This window comes from Dermacentor andersoni, chromosome 11 (assembly GCF_023375885.2).
Source record: "Dermacentor andersoni chromosome 11, qqDerAnde1_hic_scaffold, whole genome shotgun sequence".
NCBI classification, from domain to species: domain Eukaryota; kingdom Metazoa; phylum Arthropoda; class Arachnida; order Ixodida; family Ixodidae; genus Dermacentor; species Dermacentor andersoni.
In genome coordinates this window covers 4845469-4863012 of record NC_092824.1, presented here as the reverse complement: position 1 = coordinate 4863012, position 17544 = coordinate 4845469, and the positions used below count along the sequence as shown (strand labels likewise).

The 17544-nt window shown below is 46.2% G+C and overlaps 1 protein-coding gene across 1 annotated transcript in view; it reads left to right on the top strand.

The window, feature by feature from the left end:
* The first annotated feature begins 1637 nt into the window (after positions 1-1637).
* LOC126517641 (scoloptoxin SSD20-like) overlaps positions 1638-17544 on the top strand; it is a 52815-nt gene continuing 36908 nt past the window's right edge. The window contains exons 1-2 of the mRNA XM_050167441.1: positions 1638-1642; positions 2439-2679. Coding sequence (XP_050023398.1) covers positions 1638-1642; positions 2439-2679 — 246 coding nt within the window. The remainder of the gene's footprint in view (positions 1643-2438; positions 2680-17544) is intronic.

The following is a 17544-nucleotide window of genomic DNA, read 5'->3' as shown; positions in this document are numbered from 1 at the left end:
ATGCGGTCACCGGAGCTAGATAAACTTTCCTACTGAATTTTGGAAAATCGTTCATTTCATCACAATTAGGACATGTTCGCCCTAAAATTCAGGAACTGAAAAGCACATTCCATCCTGCATCGTTACATCCAATTCTGATGCTCCTTGGTACAATACCCATCTTGAGCGCCTATGTAACCGCATAAAACGCCTATATTGCTCCGCAAAACACTCGCCAACTGACACAGGCTGGTCTTCTTATAAGTCCGCATTCGACACGTATGTAACAGCACTAAAGAACGCTACATATAACTTTCTATCTAACGTACGTCCATCAATGTTAAAGACTAAGGTTAAAAAGCTAAAGTTTTGGGGTATAATCAACCCATTGGATGATAAGCACCTAACTCTAGAAGACGCATTGGGCATCCTTATACCGAAGGAAGAGTGCGCTGCCGCCCTTAATAACGCATTTGCGCAAAATATTTCTGTCCTCCGCAAGGACCGCCTACCTCCTACTCGTCAGTACGATCATGATTATGCCTCCAGTGATTGTGAATACGGCTGGCGTTGCGAAATTGATGCCCTGAACCAACACTCATTGTCTGGTTACGACTCTATTAACTCAAAATTTGTTAAATATATCAACGCAGTTACTTCTGTTATACTAACAAAACTTTATCAGCAATCACTGGATACATCTACTCAAGCTAGCCCATGGAAAATCGGGAAAGTTGTTCCGCTGCATAAGTCAAGTAACAAAAATTTAACAGCTAATTATCGCCCCATCTCGCTGTCAAGCACTTGCTGTAAATTGCTAGAACATATAATTCTCAAACATATTCCTAACTTCCTGGAATCCAACGCATTTTTCACACCAGATCAGCATAGATTTAAAAAAAGCAGTTTCATATGAAACTCAGCTTGCAATCTCTACGCACAAATTGCACCGTATTCTCGATCGTTGCTCATTTGCAGATTGCATTTTTTAGACTTTGCTAAAGCATTTGGTAAGGTCTGTCAAAATTTCATTATAAACTAAGTAAGCTGAACCTTGACACTAACATGTTGAAGTGGATTGATGGTGGTAACTAGCAAGGACGACGCAACAGCATGATAGTCAGAACAAGAAGAACAGTTGTTTTATTCAAGAATTTGGTTATTAGGCGCGGGACCGTGCGCCGAGAGTATCTGCGCATTTAGGGTGCACAATCATGCTACAGTTGCCTTGTCGGATACGTACCTTTGCGATAAATAAATTCTACACCTTCCCAAAAAGTTGTTGAAAGTTCATCTCACCACAAGTAAGGATTATACAGACACTTGATTAGACCGTTCGTCATAATGAAGACGTTGCGGTGGCCTCATGGTTCGGGTCGACCTTCTCAAAGCTGGCGGTGGTACAAGCGAGGTCGAAGGGTTGCCCGTTGTCGGTGGTTGACGTGTGACTGTTTGCGAGGTTGGATCTGTCGCTGTTGAATGGTAACCAACGTCCTTGTCCGCTGGGGTGGTATCGCTGTAGTCATCGCTTGCCTCTATAAGCCGTTCCCCGGTTTGCAGTAGGCGACGATGGTTGTGCCTGAGGAGCTTCTGGTCCTCCGTTTTTACCAGGTAAGATCTTGGGTAGGGCAGACCCATCACTTTAGCTTTTCGGGACCATGCAGTATCCCTGAGCGTCCCTACGGTACTCCCTTGGGAGGAGGCAAAGGTCTTCCAGCTTGTTTTTCACTGTGCTTATTGATGTCGGTCGCAATCACAGCACTGAGGTCCGGGAGGTTGGCGCGAAGGTGCCTTCCTTGCAGGAGTTCACCAGGGGATCGCCCCTTCTCCAGTGGGGTAGTGCAGTAAGCCAGCAGGCCCAACCAGAAATCATACCCCAATCTGCAGTTTTCTTCAAGATGCGATTCACAATCTGCACACCTTTTTCCGCAAGCCAGTTAGACTGCGGATAATGAGGGCTGGATGTGACGTGTGTGCAGCCAAATTTCCTTGAAAATAGAGCATATTCATAGCTAGAAAATTGCGGATCATTATCAGTACATACTTCAACTGGCACGCTAAAATTGCACGGATAGCACTGAGGGCTGCAATGGTTGATCGCGCCGACGCGTCTGGCAGTTTCAGGACTTCTGGAAAGTTTGATAAGGCAACAAGAACTATGTACTAGTCTCCTGCACATGAAAAAATATCAGTACAAACTATATGCCATGCACAACCTGGAACGGGTCGCATTTGAAGGTTCCTGCGGCTGTTTGTAAGCGTACTTGCGACATGTCGGACACATTTGCACCATAGAAGTGATCGCCGCGTTGAGCCGTGGCCAAAATACGAGACGTCTGGCTCTTTCCTTGCATTTTCGCATGCCGGGATGACCTGCATGAATTCTTTGTAGCATTGCTTGACGCGTGCTTCTCGGAATAATATGAGATCTTTGACCGATCCCCAACTCTACTGCGCAGTTTTGGGGCACTGGCCATCTCACCATCCACTGGCGTGCTGCTCAACAACGAAATGGACGACTTCGCGAATCCTGGAAAGGCGAACACTTTCGGCCTCGTGTCCAGCGCCACCAATTACATCCGGCCCAAGAAACGACCCACGTCTTCCATGTCGCCGCTCGTGATAACAGACGCCGACGGAAGCGTCGTCATGGCCACCTCGTCCACGGGCGCCTTCTTCATTTGCAGCGGACTGACGCAGGTACGCCATATCAGGCAATTTTCTTGCATTGCCTAATTACATAATTATTCATTTATAATTACATAATTACATAAATAATAATTATTCATTAATTGCCTTTTCTGATATTGAAATCAGAGCATAATCGTAAAGGAGAAAACTGTAGGCCATCATGAACAGTTCCTGACCCATCTTTCTGTTGCTGAATACGTGCTAAATCAAATTTTCTTTCCCGCAAAAGCATGCGAAAAGTGCCGAGCTTGGACAAAACCTTCATATAGCCCGTATAGAGCAATAAAAACCTGCATCGCGAACTTTTCATTGTGGCCCACACGTTTCTGGTTGACAATTTTGATCTGATTAGAATATTTTAGAATTAATTATTCACGACTTTCATACTGACATTGAGCGAAAGATACCCATTGACGCCCTAGTCATTGATTTGGAAAGAGCATTTGACAAAGTCCCACATAAGCGTTTAATATTCAAGTTTGCAAAACTTAACCTACACCCCGTTGTCCTAGAAGCATTAAAGATTTCTCTACTTATGAACAGCAATAAGTGCATGCTAATAATGCTCCAAATCGATCTTCCGTTTTATCTGGCGTGCGACAATTAGGCACTGTAGTTGGCCTACTCATTTCTGTAATTTACATTAACGGCCTACCCATCACTATTGCTTCAAGGATGCGCTTGTTCACAGATTATGGCGTCATTTATCGCCTGATCATTGACGTAACCGATAACATGGCTCTCCAAAAAGATTTATTAAAATAAGGTAAATGGTATCGTGACTGATTAATGGTTGTGAATACTAACAAGATATATTTGCTTGCTTTTCATAAACGGCAAAAGTACCCAACATATACATACTCTATAATGACAACGACATCAATTCACATTCTTGAGAAAGTACCTATGCAATAGTATATCCCAGGACTATGACTTGGACAATGTACATCATCATAGTTACTAACGACGCAAAGGGAACTTTAGGTTACCTCAGGCCTCCCCATCTGCATAGCTACTAGCTTACAAACCCTAATCCTACAAGAAACTGGAATATTCAAGCTATGTTTGTGATCCTACTGAACACGTTCTAACTGGTCTTATTGAATCGATACAAAACCGTGCCCTACGATTCACATGTTCTCATTACTGTTACCCTACTCACGTAACTAATCTAAAATAAAATGCACTTTAACGACATATTCCCGTGGTAATATGTGACAGGAAACACAAGAGGGACAGGATAGATCGCATGGCTTCCAACTAGTTTATTTCAAGGCCACTGCCCAAATATATCAATTTTTCACAGGTATTCCCACACTGAGAGCACAGCACGCGCAAACAAACTAAAGTGCAACGCTACCAAAAACTGCACATTCACTCTTGTAGAACAATATTGAAGGCACCCTGGTGTAGTCATTTTCCTTCTTCTTAATATGAAAGGCTTCGAGCACTTTACGTGTTTCTCTGCTCCTTCTTATCACGCACGTGTCCCCAAATCGCGGTGCGCCGCTGCATGAAGCACAATGGAACGACAGGTGTGAGCCCACAGCATTCTTAGTCGATAATACGTGTTCCCTTAGACGTTGATTAATACAGCGGCCTTTTTGGCCTATGCAAACATTGCCACAGTTCAACGGAATCTTATATACGATGCCCACCACGCAACGCACAAGTGGCCTGCGTGTGCTTCTTTTCGCACACAGGCTTGGTATTCTCGGAAGAAATGCGGGCACGAAGTTTCGACAGCTTATTAGCGGCCGAGAAAATCACCTGGACGTCAGACCTGTTTGCAACTTTTTCCAATTGGTGGGCAACCTTATGCATGTAAGGCAGTGCCAGTGGTCTCTTCTTCTGCATGGCATCACGCTTTCTGCTGCAGCCTTTTAACTTCTGAAGAAAAGCTTCCGATGCACTGCTTAAAACCGTAGAAGGGAAGGTGGCTGGAACCAGTCTCGAGATATGCAAATGGAAAGTGCCGTTTACAGTGCCCTTATATGACTTCATTGAATCGGACCGTATACAAAGCGTCGCAATACTTCTTTTCGCGGTTCTAGATTGAGCAGAATCATAAAGCAGGAGGTCCTTACAGGCACAGGGTTGTACATCCAATACCAATGTGGAGCATTTAGTAGCAAATTGTTGTCTATAAACTACAAATATTTGTCTTTAGGTAGTTCATGGGTAACGTTCGACGTTTTCTATGCTGTCTAAAAACATATAGTACATGACTCACATTGTCCCAGACAGTCACGATGTTACAATTCTTTAAAAAATGCATGAAAATTGACCACATACCTAAATGTTCTAGGAAATAGACCCGAGTCGAGGTTTCTGGCAAGCACCTGGTCAATACAAAAAAGGAATATATTACATAATACAGCAACTCCAAAAGACTCAATAGAGATGCTCTTACGTTGTACACAAAGCAAGTCATTAAAAGAAAGAATTGTGCTACTTAGGTAAAATTCAAGCCGTGTCAAAAAACTTGTCCATCGACAAACCGCAATAACTGGTAAAATCGGTGCTTCCATTATTATTAATACATTATCTAATGCAAAGAACTGGTTCATTGTCGGGAACAGTTTAAAATAAATCCCCGAGATCAATACTGAAAGCATAGCCGAAGGTACTTCCGCTGCTCAAAAACTCCGGGACCACGCCTGAATTTTTTTAGACAACCGGGCTATCCTAGTCAAGCTTGTTTAAGTGCTTCAAATGCAATTGCGGCGTTATTTTTTTTCCTATGTAAAGCTAATGAAATATTTAGGTTCCTGAGACCCCCTGACACGCGTCTGGTAGTAGAATTGTTCCTCAAATCCAAAATTATTTTAAATAAGCAAAAAGCCGCAAGAATGAACCGATAACCTGACCGAGCAGCCGAACGAAGCTCTTCGTGTGACGTCACGGCTGTTACTCCAGTGGCAAAGGCGCGCAAGGCATGCCGAACAAAACCGGTGAGGAGCAGGCGCTCTGCGGATGCGTGACCACGCCGCACGTTTGTGACAATGTCAGCTGCACCACCTCTTCCGATCTGTCAAACCGGTACAGCTCTGATTCTGATGAGCTCAATAGCTACGGATCGCCTTTCGCCTTCAACCCGCCAAAACGAGGGCCAGCACGAATGCGCAACACATCGCGCTGCAACGTGTAGCACTAACCTTTGATTTCATACGTGCTGCTTGTTATTTTAGGTGTTTTACTCCTTCTCAGGGAAGTGCTTCACGTACACACTATAAGTTGTGGACCACGACTTTCCGCATTTGTAACCCGCAAGAGCGCAGCTAACAATCATAAGCACTGATCCGGTGCATTTGATTGCACCGGCAGGTACAGCGACCGCTGGTCGTTCTCTTCAGATATAATCCTAGCCGCTCATCGGTGACATGAATTACTGCCAGAGTATATCAAAACATGCAGATTTTCGGCATGTAAACACCGTTGCATCACCCTGAGTCGCGCTTATATGAGCGCGACTCAGACAATTTCTCACTCAGAACGATGCAGTAACACCTCCGACACACCTTCGAAAACAGAGAGCGGGAGACCGCAGTACGGGAGCGTTGTCATGCTGCCTACTTATCATCGTTAGTATTCTCTTCATGCACACAATGTGTTCCGGGAAGTAGACACAGATGAGGACAGTGCGCATATGATGGTTCATTGAGAAAACGCATAGTTTTCGCACGGAAACACCTATGCTAATATTGACAGCGTTGGCAGCTGAATGAGGCGGTTTACACTGCTATATCGTAGGAGCCTCCGCTTGTTGCCCATTTTCGATACGAGGCAAACACTGCATTTGGGAAGCTAAATAATGAGTCAGCATAACAATTAGTATGTAAAGTACACCAATGTACGTAGTCACATTTAATTTAGGGAAACGCCGGCGAGTGCGACAGACCGCCGTCAAGAACGACAACGTACAAATGTTTATTGTTGTGTCGGCTGGCGCTCATCTTGATAAGAGCACTCTGCGAAGTGCGCATGCGCCACTAAGTGTTAAAAGCAGAGTGCCCCTTGCTAGCGGCCCCCACTTTCTTGCCGAGCCTTAAACCACAAGCATGGGTTAATAAACGTCGTTCACCCGGAACTTGTCAGATCCTTTCGGCACGCCTGGCGCAAAACGTAACACATGGCGACGAAGATGGGATATTGAAGAGTTGCGCAGCGTCAAGGCAGGCAAGTGTTCTCGGTATTCAGCCTCTGTTCAGCATCGACGATTGAAGAGTGCTGCTTTTTCTTTTCTTCGCTGACTGATATCATGAACGAAGAAGCCAGTGCAGGTTCGACGCAGTTTGCTGCTCAACTGGGCCAGATGGAACCATTCGACGTTTCCACGAATGACTGGGCGTCGGACGAAGAACGGCTGACGTCGTTTCTAATCGTCAAGCGCGTTCCCGAAGGTGACAGCGCGCATGCATTCCTGAGAATCATAGCACCCAGTACCTACAGTCTTCTGAAATCACTGGTAGCCCCGGAGCTGCTTTCAGCCAAGAGCTTCGAGGTACTAAAGAAGACGCTGGGGGACGATCTGTCGCCGAAACCATCGGTCATTGGCGAGTGAGCAAAGTTCCACAGGAGGCAGCAAGTCGAAGGCGAGTCCATTTCTGATTACGTTGCCGAGCTACGGAAGCTAGCACGAACCTGTGATTTTGGAAGCGCGTTAGATGAATCCCTCCGGGATCGCTTCGTGTGCGGCTTAAGAGAGGACAAACAGCGAGTGCTGTTCACGGAGGATAGCAAGCTTACGTTTCAGAGAGCGGTAGAGTGCTCTGTGGCTATGGAGGCGGCAACGGAAAGCACTGCGGAAGCCCGCACAGGTGTGTCTACAGCCAACCCCTTGCATAAGGTACAGGCGACTTCGAGTGTCCAGTCGCAGGTATGTTTTCGTTGCGGGTCGCCGAAACATTCCGGCAAAGCGTGTCCCCACGTAAATGACAAATGCTATAAGTGCAACAAAAAGGGGGCACCTGCAACGAGTTTGCCGTAGCACCTCCGGCACGTCGCATGGGAAACGCCCCATCAAGGACACTGTAAAACCGTTATCGGTGGTATCCCGCTCGGAAGTGGTAGCCGTAAAGGGCGTATGTGCTTCCAGTATTGAGCCCATCGTGGTACCGATGAAAGTAAATGATGTGACATTTCCTATGGAGCTAGATACAGGTGCCGCAGTCACAGTCATGCCTTTCAAACAATACCGCCAATTTCTCAACCCAACAGAAGTGAAGCTCCGCACTTATACAGGAGCCCTGGTGATCCCTAAAGGCATCCTACAAGTCAAGAAGCACGGTGGCAACACGGCGAGCCTTCCCCTATACGTCGTCGGCAAGGAGGGGCCGCCGTTGCTGGGTCGGGAATGGCTTCGGGCAATTAGGCTGGAGTGGAGATAAATCTGGAATGTCCACCATCTGCCAAGGTTAGAGCTGCCTTTTTCTTGTCGTTTAGAGGAAAGGCTGCACGCTTTGATCGTAAAGTACGACTCTCCTTTTAAAGATGAGTTAGGCATGATTACAGAAGAAAGGGCCGAGCTGTATTTCAAGCCTAATCAGGCACCGAAGTTTCTCAAAGCAAGAAACGTGCCGTTCGCACTGCAAAAGGCGGTTGAGCTTGAACTTTCGAAATTGGAAAAAATAGGCATCATAACAGCCGTTGCCACATCAGATTACGCAACGCCAGTGGTACCCGTCATCAAGAAAGACGGTGGCATACGCCGCTGTGGCGATTATAAGGTGACAGTGAATCCGTGCCTTCACGTCACATGTTACCCGTTGCCGAAGGTCGATGATTTATTCGCGGTTCTGTCAGGAGGCGCACATTTTTCAAAGATCGACCTGAACCGCGCTTATAAGCAAGTGGTCATGTCTGATGCCTCAAAGCAATACCTAGCCTTGAACACGCACAAGGGATTGTTTGTCGTCAACCGATTACCTTTTGGAATCGCTTCCGCGCTGGGGATTTTCCAAAAGATAATGGACATGATGTTGAAGGACCTCAAGGGTGTTTGCTGCTATCTAGGTGATATTTTGGTAACTGGGAAAACACTACAAGACCACTTAGCTAATCTCGACACGCTGCTGGAGCGTCTTCAAAACCGAGGTGTCAGGGTAAAGAAAGAGATGTGCTCGTTTTTTCAAAGCGAACTTCACTGCCTTGAGCACAAAATCAGCGCTGAAGGCATTTCCCCATTGTCAGATAAAGTTGACGCACTTCTCCAGGCACCAGAGCCGAAATCAAAGAAGCAGCTTCAGTCTTTGTTGGGCGTTGTTAACTATTACAGCAAGTTCGTACCCCAGTTAGCAACGATAGCTCAACCATTTTTCAGACTTCTGCAAAAAAAAGGTAGCGTGGCACTGGGACGAGCGTGCTAGAAAAACGTTCAACCAAGTGAAAGCGCTATTGCCACAACCACCTACGCTCGCACACTATGACCCTGAAAGACAACTTAGGCTGTTATGTGACGCGTCTCAGTATGGTGTAGGAACAGTCCTATTTCATGGCTACGATGACGGAAGGGCACGGCCCATTGCTTAAGCTTCAAGAACGCTATCTGAAGCGGAAAATACAGTCAACTGGAGAAAGAAGCGTTAGGCATCATTTTCGGTGTAAAGAAGTTCCACTTCCATCTTTATGGGCGCTCATTCACATTGGTCACAGATCACAAGCCTCTTCAATCAATATTGGGCCCGACAACCGGGATTCCCACCATCGCGGCTGCTCGTTTGCAACGCTGGGCCATTACGTTGGCAGCCTACTCCTACAATCTTATATTCAAGAAATCGAGCGAGAACGCGGAAGCCTATTTCTGCTCGCGTCTGCCGCTGCCAGATCTTGAAGCGGAATCAAAGAAACAGAAGAAATATTTTATTCGTTGCGATTGGACTCGTTGCCTGTTTCTAGTCGAGATATCGCGGCTGCCACATGTAAAGACCGAATTTTTCGTCAAGTGAAGGAATTCACAAATGTGGAATGGCCCGCGTCGATCAAGGATGAACAGTTGAAGCCTTTTTTCGCAGATGCAGCGAACTGACGGTGCATCAGGGATGCGTCATGCTGGGCGCAAGACTATAGCCATGCCTGCAAAGCTGCAAGGGTTCGTTCTGGACGAACTCCATGACGGCCATCCCGGCATCGTGCGCAGCAAAGAACTAGCACGCAGCTACGTGTGGTGGCCAACTCTTGAGGCGGACCTCGCACTTTGTATCAGAAGCTGCGCTAGTTGTCAAGAGCAACGTAACGCTCCAATCAACGCACCTCTTCACCCGTGGTCATGGCCGACTTCACCGTGGCAGCGTGTTCACGTAGACTTTGCGGGACCTTTTCAGAATACCATGCTTTTAGTGGTGGTCGACGAACATTCTAAATGGCCAGAGGTTTTCGAAATGAGATCGACAACTACGGAAAGCACGATTCATTGTTTGACCGAGCTCTTCGCACGTTTTTGTTTCCCTGAAACAATTGTTTCCGATAATGGACCTCAGTTTGTTTCGCAGGAGTTCAATCACTTCGTGCAGGCAATGGGAGCGTGGCACGTCCTCACGGCTCCCTATACCACCCCAGCTCCAGTGGGTTGGCAAAGCGTTTCATCCAGACCTTAAAGAATGCGCTGCGCAAAGACGGTACGGGAGAAACACTGGAGGTAAAGCTGCATAAATTTTTGCTGTCGTATCGCAACACGCCACATGCGACGGCTCGTGAATCACGAGCGGCATTGCTCCTAGGACGACGCTTACGCAGTCGGCTAGATGCTCTAAAGCCTTCCGTGGGGGAAAGAGTAGCACACAGACAGTGCACTCGGGCACTAAGTCGTCCGCGTCGCGAACGTCACTTCTTGGTAGGCGACAGCTTGTTAGCACGTAATTATTCTGGAAAACCAAAGTGGGCTCCCGCTGTGATTGTTGCTCAAACAGGACCTGTCTCTTTCCAAGTACGTGCAACCACCCCGAGGGGCAGCTTCACCTGGCGTCGTCACCAGGATCAGCTGCTACAGAGGCCTGCAGAGGACGTTACCCCTAGGCATGGAACAGCTGGCGAAGTTACGACCAGCGAGTTCCTTGTTTATGCCGAGACTGCCGGCGCACCAGTTCCTTCCAGTCCACAACCACCCATGGTAACTGCGGTTGCGCAACAGGCAACACCAGCACCCGACGAGGCAAGATGCTACCCCATGCGAAATCGTCGCCCACCAGATAGATTCTAAGCTGGACTCTGAATGACTGTGTGCTCCATTGAAAGGGGAGGTGGTGTTTTGTCGGCTGGTGCTCATGTTGATAAGGGCACTCTGCGAAGTGCGCATGCGCCACTAAGTGTTAAAAGCACAGTGCCCCTTGCTAGCGGCCCCCTCTTTCTTGCCGAGCCTCAACCCACAAGCATGCGTTAATAAACGTCGTTCACCCGGAGCTTGTCTGATCCTTTCGGCACACCTGGCGCGAAACGTAACACGTGGCGACGACGATGGGATTCGAACCCACGCGGGCCGTGTCGTCGCTTCTAGCTTTTTGCGTGCGCACTGTACGAAATGAGGTATGGTTTATTTCAACTCCATATGATCAAAACTAAAATACAGTGGTTTTCTTCATCCTAATGGCTTAATTAGCTTCAGGTCAATTACTGACATCCGCAAGCAGTAGGCGCACGAACTCGGCGGCTGTGATAGGCTTAACCTCGGCGGAACGCAATCGCCATCAGCACAAACTATGTGTGGATGGCGAGGGTTGACGTTCGTGCAGCCAACACCACTTGCCAACCCCCATCACTGGCCCGTTCACAGGGAACGCAACTCCTCGCGACAGGAACTTCTCCCGCCAAGCACTAGCTCACAATCATCGACTCCTCCGCGCTCTCCTCACGGTCGTCTGGATGATTCCGGCATCCTTTGCGTAAAACGCCCCTGACATTATACACAATGTGGCCTGTAGCTGTGGAAGAGGTAAGGTAGAGTGTTCGAGGCAATTAAATTGATTTGTCAAAAAAATCGGTGATACTCTCAAACCTGCTTTTTTGAGAACATTGCAGAAGTGTGAAGAGGAATGCACCCATAGAATTCCATCGACATCCGTTGACATTGACAAATCGTCGGAGTTGCCCTCTAAACAAGCAGCGACTAACCTGAAGCTACCATGTACCCTTCTCTGTCACAATAGACCTAAACGGCCTCTCCGAATTATGTATATTTACGGTGAAAAACACTTATAGGGTAATTCCTTTGCAACCACTAATAGATGTTGCCAGCTTTGCTAAATTTAGTTCCTTGCATAGACACACCACGAATTGTTACCTTGGCAGCCTTTGCTATTGAAGGAACAACGTTCTTAGTAGCGCAGGAGGATTTCTGCAGGAAAAGGCACCGAGGTCATAAAACGAAGGCACCGTCCTTGTCAGACTGCAAAAGAAACAGTTCGTTTACCTTGAAGAAGGCCGCAACGTTTTCCGTGGACAACCTCTTTCTGACTGTGTGCTGGTTTCTCGGGATTGAGTCAGTACCCTCCTGAAGGCAATGCTCATGGTCCTGTTCTTGAGCTCTCAAGAAGACGCGACAGTTCAGAGCCAGAAGTTCATGTTCTGGAACCTTGCGGTTAAGGCAAAACTTTGGCCCTTTCTTCAGAATGGAGGACATATTATCAGCAATGCAAACATTTCAGAGAATGTGCACATTGGGAGGCATCCAACGCAGCTTAAGCGGGCACTTCGGAAGTCGACGCAGGATCCAACGCCACCAGTACTCCGTCGTTTCAGCTGCCAAGCGATGGAAGGACATAACTGCAAAACAGCCACCCACTCCGGAAAACACGAATAGCAGAAGGCGTACAACTAATCCTTGCACAAACGCAAACGTACTTGTCACCAAAGTTCGCACTTCATGATCTGCCAGATACGTTTGATATGGCCAAACGAGGAGTGCACATTGCCAAAACGAAACAAGACATCATGGGGCACAATACCTTTCTTCAAACAATATTCGATTACTCTTACACGGTATACTGAGGAGGCATAATTGTGAGTCAACGCCACTGTCGCATTCATCTTTGCCTAATTCCTTGTCCGTTGGGGCTGTTACATTCCAAAACTCAAGACAATTATACGCAGTTTTTAGACATTAAATTGCTACTAAATGCTACAGATTCGTGTTGTACAATGCACAACCCCCGTGCCTGTAAGGACCTCCTGCCTTATGATTCTGCTCAATCTAAAACGGTGTAAAGAAGTATGGCGACGCTTTGTATCCAGCCTGCTTTAATCAAGTCGTATAAGGGCACTATGAACCACACTTTCCATTTGCGTATCTCGAGACTCGTTGCATCCGCCTTCCCTTCTACGATTTCAAGCGGTGTGACGGAAGCTTTGCCCCGGAAGTTAAAAGGATGCAGCAGAAAGCGTAATGTCATGCAGAAGAAGAGACCACTGGTACTCCCTTACATGCATAAGCTTGCCCACCAATTGAAAAAAGTTGCAAGCAGGCCTGACGCCCAAGTGGTTTTCTCGGCATCTAACACGGTGTCGAAGCTTTGTGCCCGCATTTCTTCCCTAAAGACCTCGCTTGTGTGCGAAGAGAAGCACGCCAGGCCACTTCCGCGTTGCGTGGTGGGTGTCCGTTGAGCTGTGGCAATGTTCACATAGGCCAAACCGGCCGCTCTGCTAATCACCGCCTAAGGGAACACGTATTATCGGTTAAAAATGCTGTGAGCTCACACCTACCGTTCCATTGTGTTTCATGCTGCTGCGTACCAAGGTTCGGGGAAAGGAAGCCGACAAAAAAGAGGGTGTTCATAAGCGTTACATATTTCGGGTTACGTGCAGAAGGGCACGTTAACTTGTTCACGTCAAGTTAATCCTAAGCGTTCAATACTCAATGTTCGAGAACAAAGAGAAACCTAGCGTGTTGCCGGTTTCACAATTATTAACTGTAGTAATTGTATTGTAAGACAGATGACAAAAGGCAAATCAAACTGATCACAACAGTAAGTAAGGCAGGTCTACCAGCTTACGGTAAGAGTCAAGTAAAATGGTTGTCACCTCCTATTTGTAAGAAAGAGACAAGAATCAAACCTGTGTTCTGAGAACGTACTTATTTTTCTGCGAAATTTTTTTTCATCTCATTACTACTATTAGATGCCCAGTTCCAGTGACAACGCGGGCGTGCTTTTCTGCACTCTAGTGACGCTAAACGATCTTTATATACATTTTTAACGTTAAAATTATTTTTTTCGAAACACGTGACACCTTGCAGAATTGAATTTCTTGATCTTCAATCGTCCTTGCTTCTGTTCGGATTTCCACAGCAGTACGTCGCAAGCCACAAACATCATGACCTAGCAACAACAAAAACGTACCCAAAAATAAGCTTAAAAATTATATGAACACAGAAAAACGTTAGGGCAACTTTGTAAGCACGCATGCTGTTCATCAAACACCTCGGCGCGGCATGTCCCGCGAATAGATCCAGACGGCTAAAACTGAACAAGCTGACATTAAATGCCTCCAAAACTACATACATGATATTTCGACCTACCAACGAACCATTGTACAGAAACGTAATGCTAAAATTTGAAGACAGCCTAATTAAACATGTTGAAAAAAAATTTCTCCGGCTATGGTTTCAAGACAAACTAAGTTGGTCTCCACATATAAATTATCTCATTTCAGATTTAGCACGTACAGTTGGATGTTTGTACAGGATAAGCCATCTTATACCACTCTGGCTAAAGCGAACTCTTTATTATTCTCTTTTCTATTCCAAACTTACATATGGTTTTCTTGCCTGGGGGGTACCACTACAAAAACAAATTACAACAAGCTTGTAATACTTCAAAAAAAGATTTTACGGTCTTTTGGAAATTACTATGGTAAAGTACAAGATTTAGGAACGGCTCCTTAATTTATAAAACATGGTATACTGCGGGCAGACCAGTTCTATTATTTCAAGCTATGGCAATTAATACACAAAAACAAACTCTACACAAAAGATGAAATGATTCCTAGCTATTGTCTAAGATTCCAGAAACGACCCACTCCCAAAATACGAACTGAATACGGACGACAGAAAATGGAATATCAGGTAGCTGCTGTATTAGATAAGGTCAAAGAACAATTGAATTTCAGTACCACTATATATATTTTCAAAAATAACAATAAAAATGTAATAATCATTTCTGAATTAAAATACTCTCAGCAATAATGTTTGCTGTGGTTCTTACTATTTGATTTTTTGGTGTGTGTAGATATACAAACGCGTGCACTGTGTATGTGTGTATACAAACATCTTCTGATGTTCTATGAATATAGTTACATAATAAAAACGCGCACGTGAAATGTATGTTTAATGTATATATGTACTTCATACATTATGTAAGTAATATAGAAATTGATACTGTTCTTATAAAAGTGTAAAATGGTTATATTCTATGTGTTTTTTCCGTGTTTTTTGTTCACTTGTTCTGTGATGAAAGCGTGACTGTAATCTTTGCCTAAAACCGCTTGCCAAACTGTAAAGGGTCAGAGGCCTTCGTCAGGCATTTTAAGCCTTTAGCCTCTGCCCCTCAAGCAGGCTCTGTACTAGGTCTGTTGAGAATAAAGCATTCAAACAAACACGGGCTTTCTGCACTGGCCAGCCACAGACTCTCCCGTGATTTACGTCCACTTATGAAGCCTCAGCCACGGATGCACTAAGGCGCGCTCAACACCACCTAACCACATAGTCACCGTCACAGCTGAAGCTTCATGTAACATGTTTGCTTATTAGTCATATCATGAGAAGCCAACAAACACTGACACCAAGGACAACATAGGGGAAATTACTTGTGCTTAATAAATGGAATGAAGAACCGATAAATTAATGGAAATTAAAGTGGATGAAAAAACAACTTACCGCAGGTGGGAACCGAACCCACAACCTTCGCATATCGCACGCGAAATGCCTTAACAGTTTCTCGCAGAGGCCTCGTTTCCGCACGGGTGCCCAAACCCATACTTTGTCGCCGACTTCATAGGTAACTATTCTACGGTGAAGATCGTAGCGGCCTGAGTCGTAGTCTTGCTGCTGGCAGATCCGCAAGCGCGCGAGCTGCCGAGCTTCTTCTGCGCGTTGCGCAAACACATCGGCGTCCTTATCAGTGTCGTCGAAGTCGTGTAGAAGCATCGCATCCAGCATCGTTCGTACATCCCATCCGTGAACAAGGGTGAACGGTGTCATGCGCGTCGTCTCTTGTATCGCCGTGTTATAGGCAAAGGTGATATAAGGTAGGATGTCGTACCAATCTTCAACATCCACGTACATTGATAGCATGTCTTCAATGGTTTACTTTAGGCACTATGTTAATCCATTGGTTTGTGGATGGTAGGCGGTTGACTTCCGATGGGCCGTTCCACTTAGTAGCAAGGCGTGATCTAAGACTTCCGCCGTAAATGCGGTTCCTCGGTCTGTTATTACGACGTTTGGCGCGCCGTGTCGCAACACCACATGCTCAATGAAAAAGCGCGCTGAGCGCGCTTTCAGCGTAGCGTGTGAGATATTCTGTTGCGACGTTAGCAAAGCGATTCCCTGCAGTAGAAGTAGGAAATGAGCTCAAAATATCCATTCCAATTTGATCAAATGGTCTTCGAAGAACCTGGACGGGTGGTAGGAGGCCAGCTGGTTTCGTCGGAAGCGGCTTGCGCCTCTGGCAGTTGAGACAAGTGCGAACGTGGTGTTTCACGGCGGTGGTAAGACTCGGCGAGTAGCACCTTTGCTGCACAGTGATTAATGTTTGCGTGTAGCCTAAGTGACGAGAAGCCACCTTGTTGTGGCAAGCTTGAAGTACTTCCGTTCGCAGAGCTGCAGGGATGACGAGCAGATATGGGGGCCCGGTCAAAGAAAAGTATTTTTTTTTGTGAAGGACCTTGGCCCGTAAACAAAATGACAACAGTCCTCTTGCGACAACTCTAGGCCGTTTCGCAGATCTTCCCTCCAAGTAATTGATTACTTCAAGCAACTCAGGGTCGTGCCGTTGTTTTTGCGCGATGGCGGATATGTCCACAACACAAAGAAATGCTGAGTCTTCTTCTTCGGGCGGAGCAGCTGACTCTATCGGCGATCGGGACAAGCAGTCAGCATCCGTATGTCGTTTCCCCGACTTGTACGTGACAGTCACGTCAAACTCGTGCAGCCTTAGGCTCCAACGCGCCAGTCGTCCAGAAGGATCTTTAAAGGGACACTAAAGGGAAACAATAAATCAGTTTAGACTAATGAAACATTGTTTAAGAACTCTGCAGGCAGTCATTTCAAAAAGATAGTTTGGTTATTAGATGAGAAAATGAAAGTCCAAGTATCAGTATTTGAATTTCGCGCCGAAATCCCAGCGCCGGTACGTCAACGTGACGTCAGGGATTCCAAAGTATGTTTTCGCATTCTGGCCGCGTTGGCTGAGCAAAGGTTCCCGAAACTTGCCATGTTTAATATATGGTTCCTTTAGAACACAATGTAGTCAATCTGTACCGCTATACATAATTAGTAGGCCCTAGAAGATGCCATAAAAATCCATGACGTCACAGACACCAGGTGCGAGAACTTGAGTAGGCGTCGCCACTCGCATTTCGTTCTTGCGCTTTTTCTGGCTTACCAAACGTCTTGTCGTTGTAAGAGTGGTGTTTTTGGTGTTGTAGAAAGGTAATTTACTGATGCAGAAGAAATCATTTTTCACTTTAGTGTCCCTTTAAGGTTTGTCAACCAACAGAGTGAATGGTGGTCGCTGATAACTGTGAAGTGGCGGCCATACAAATATGGGCGAAATTTCATAACGCCCATACCACGGCGAGGCATTCTTTCTCAGATGTGGAGTAATTAGCCTCTGTACGTGAGAGTGTTCTACTTGCATAGGCAAGCACTCTTTCTGTGTCTTTTTG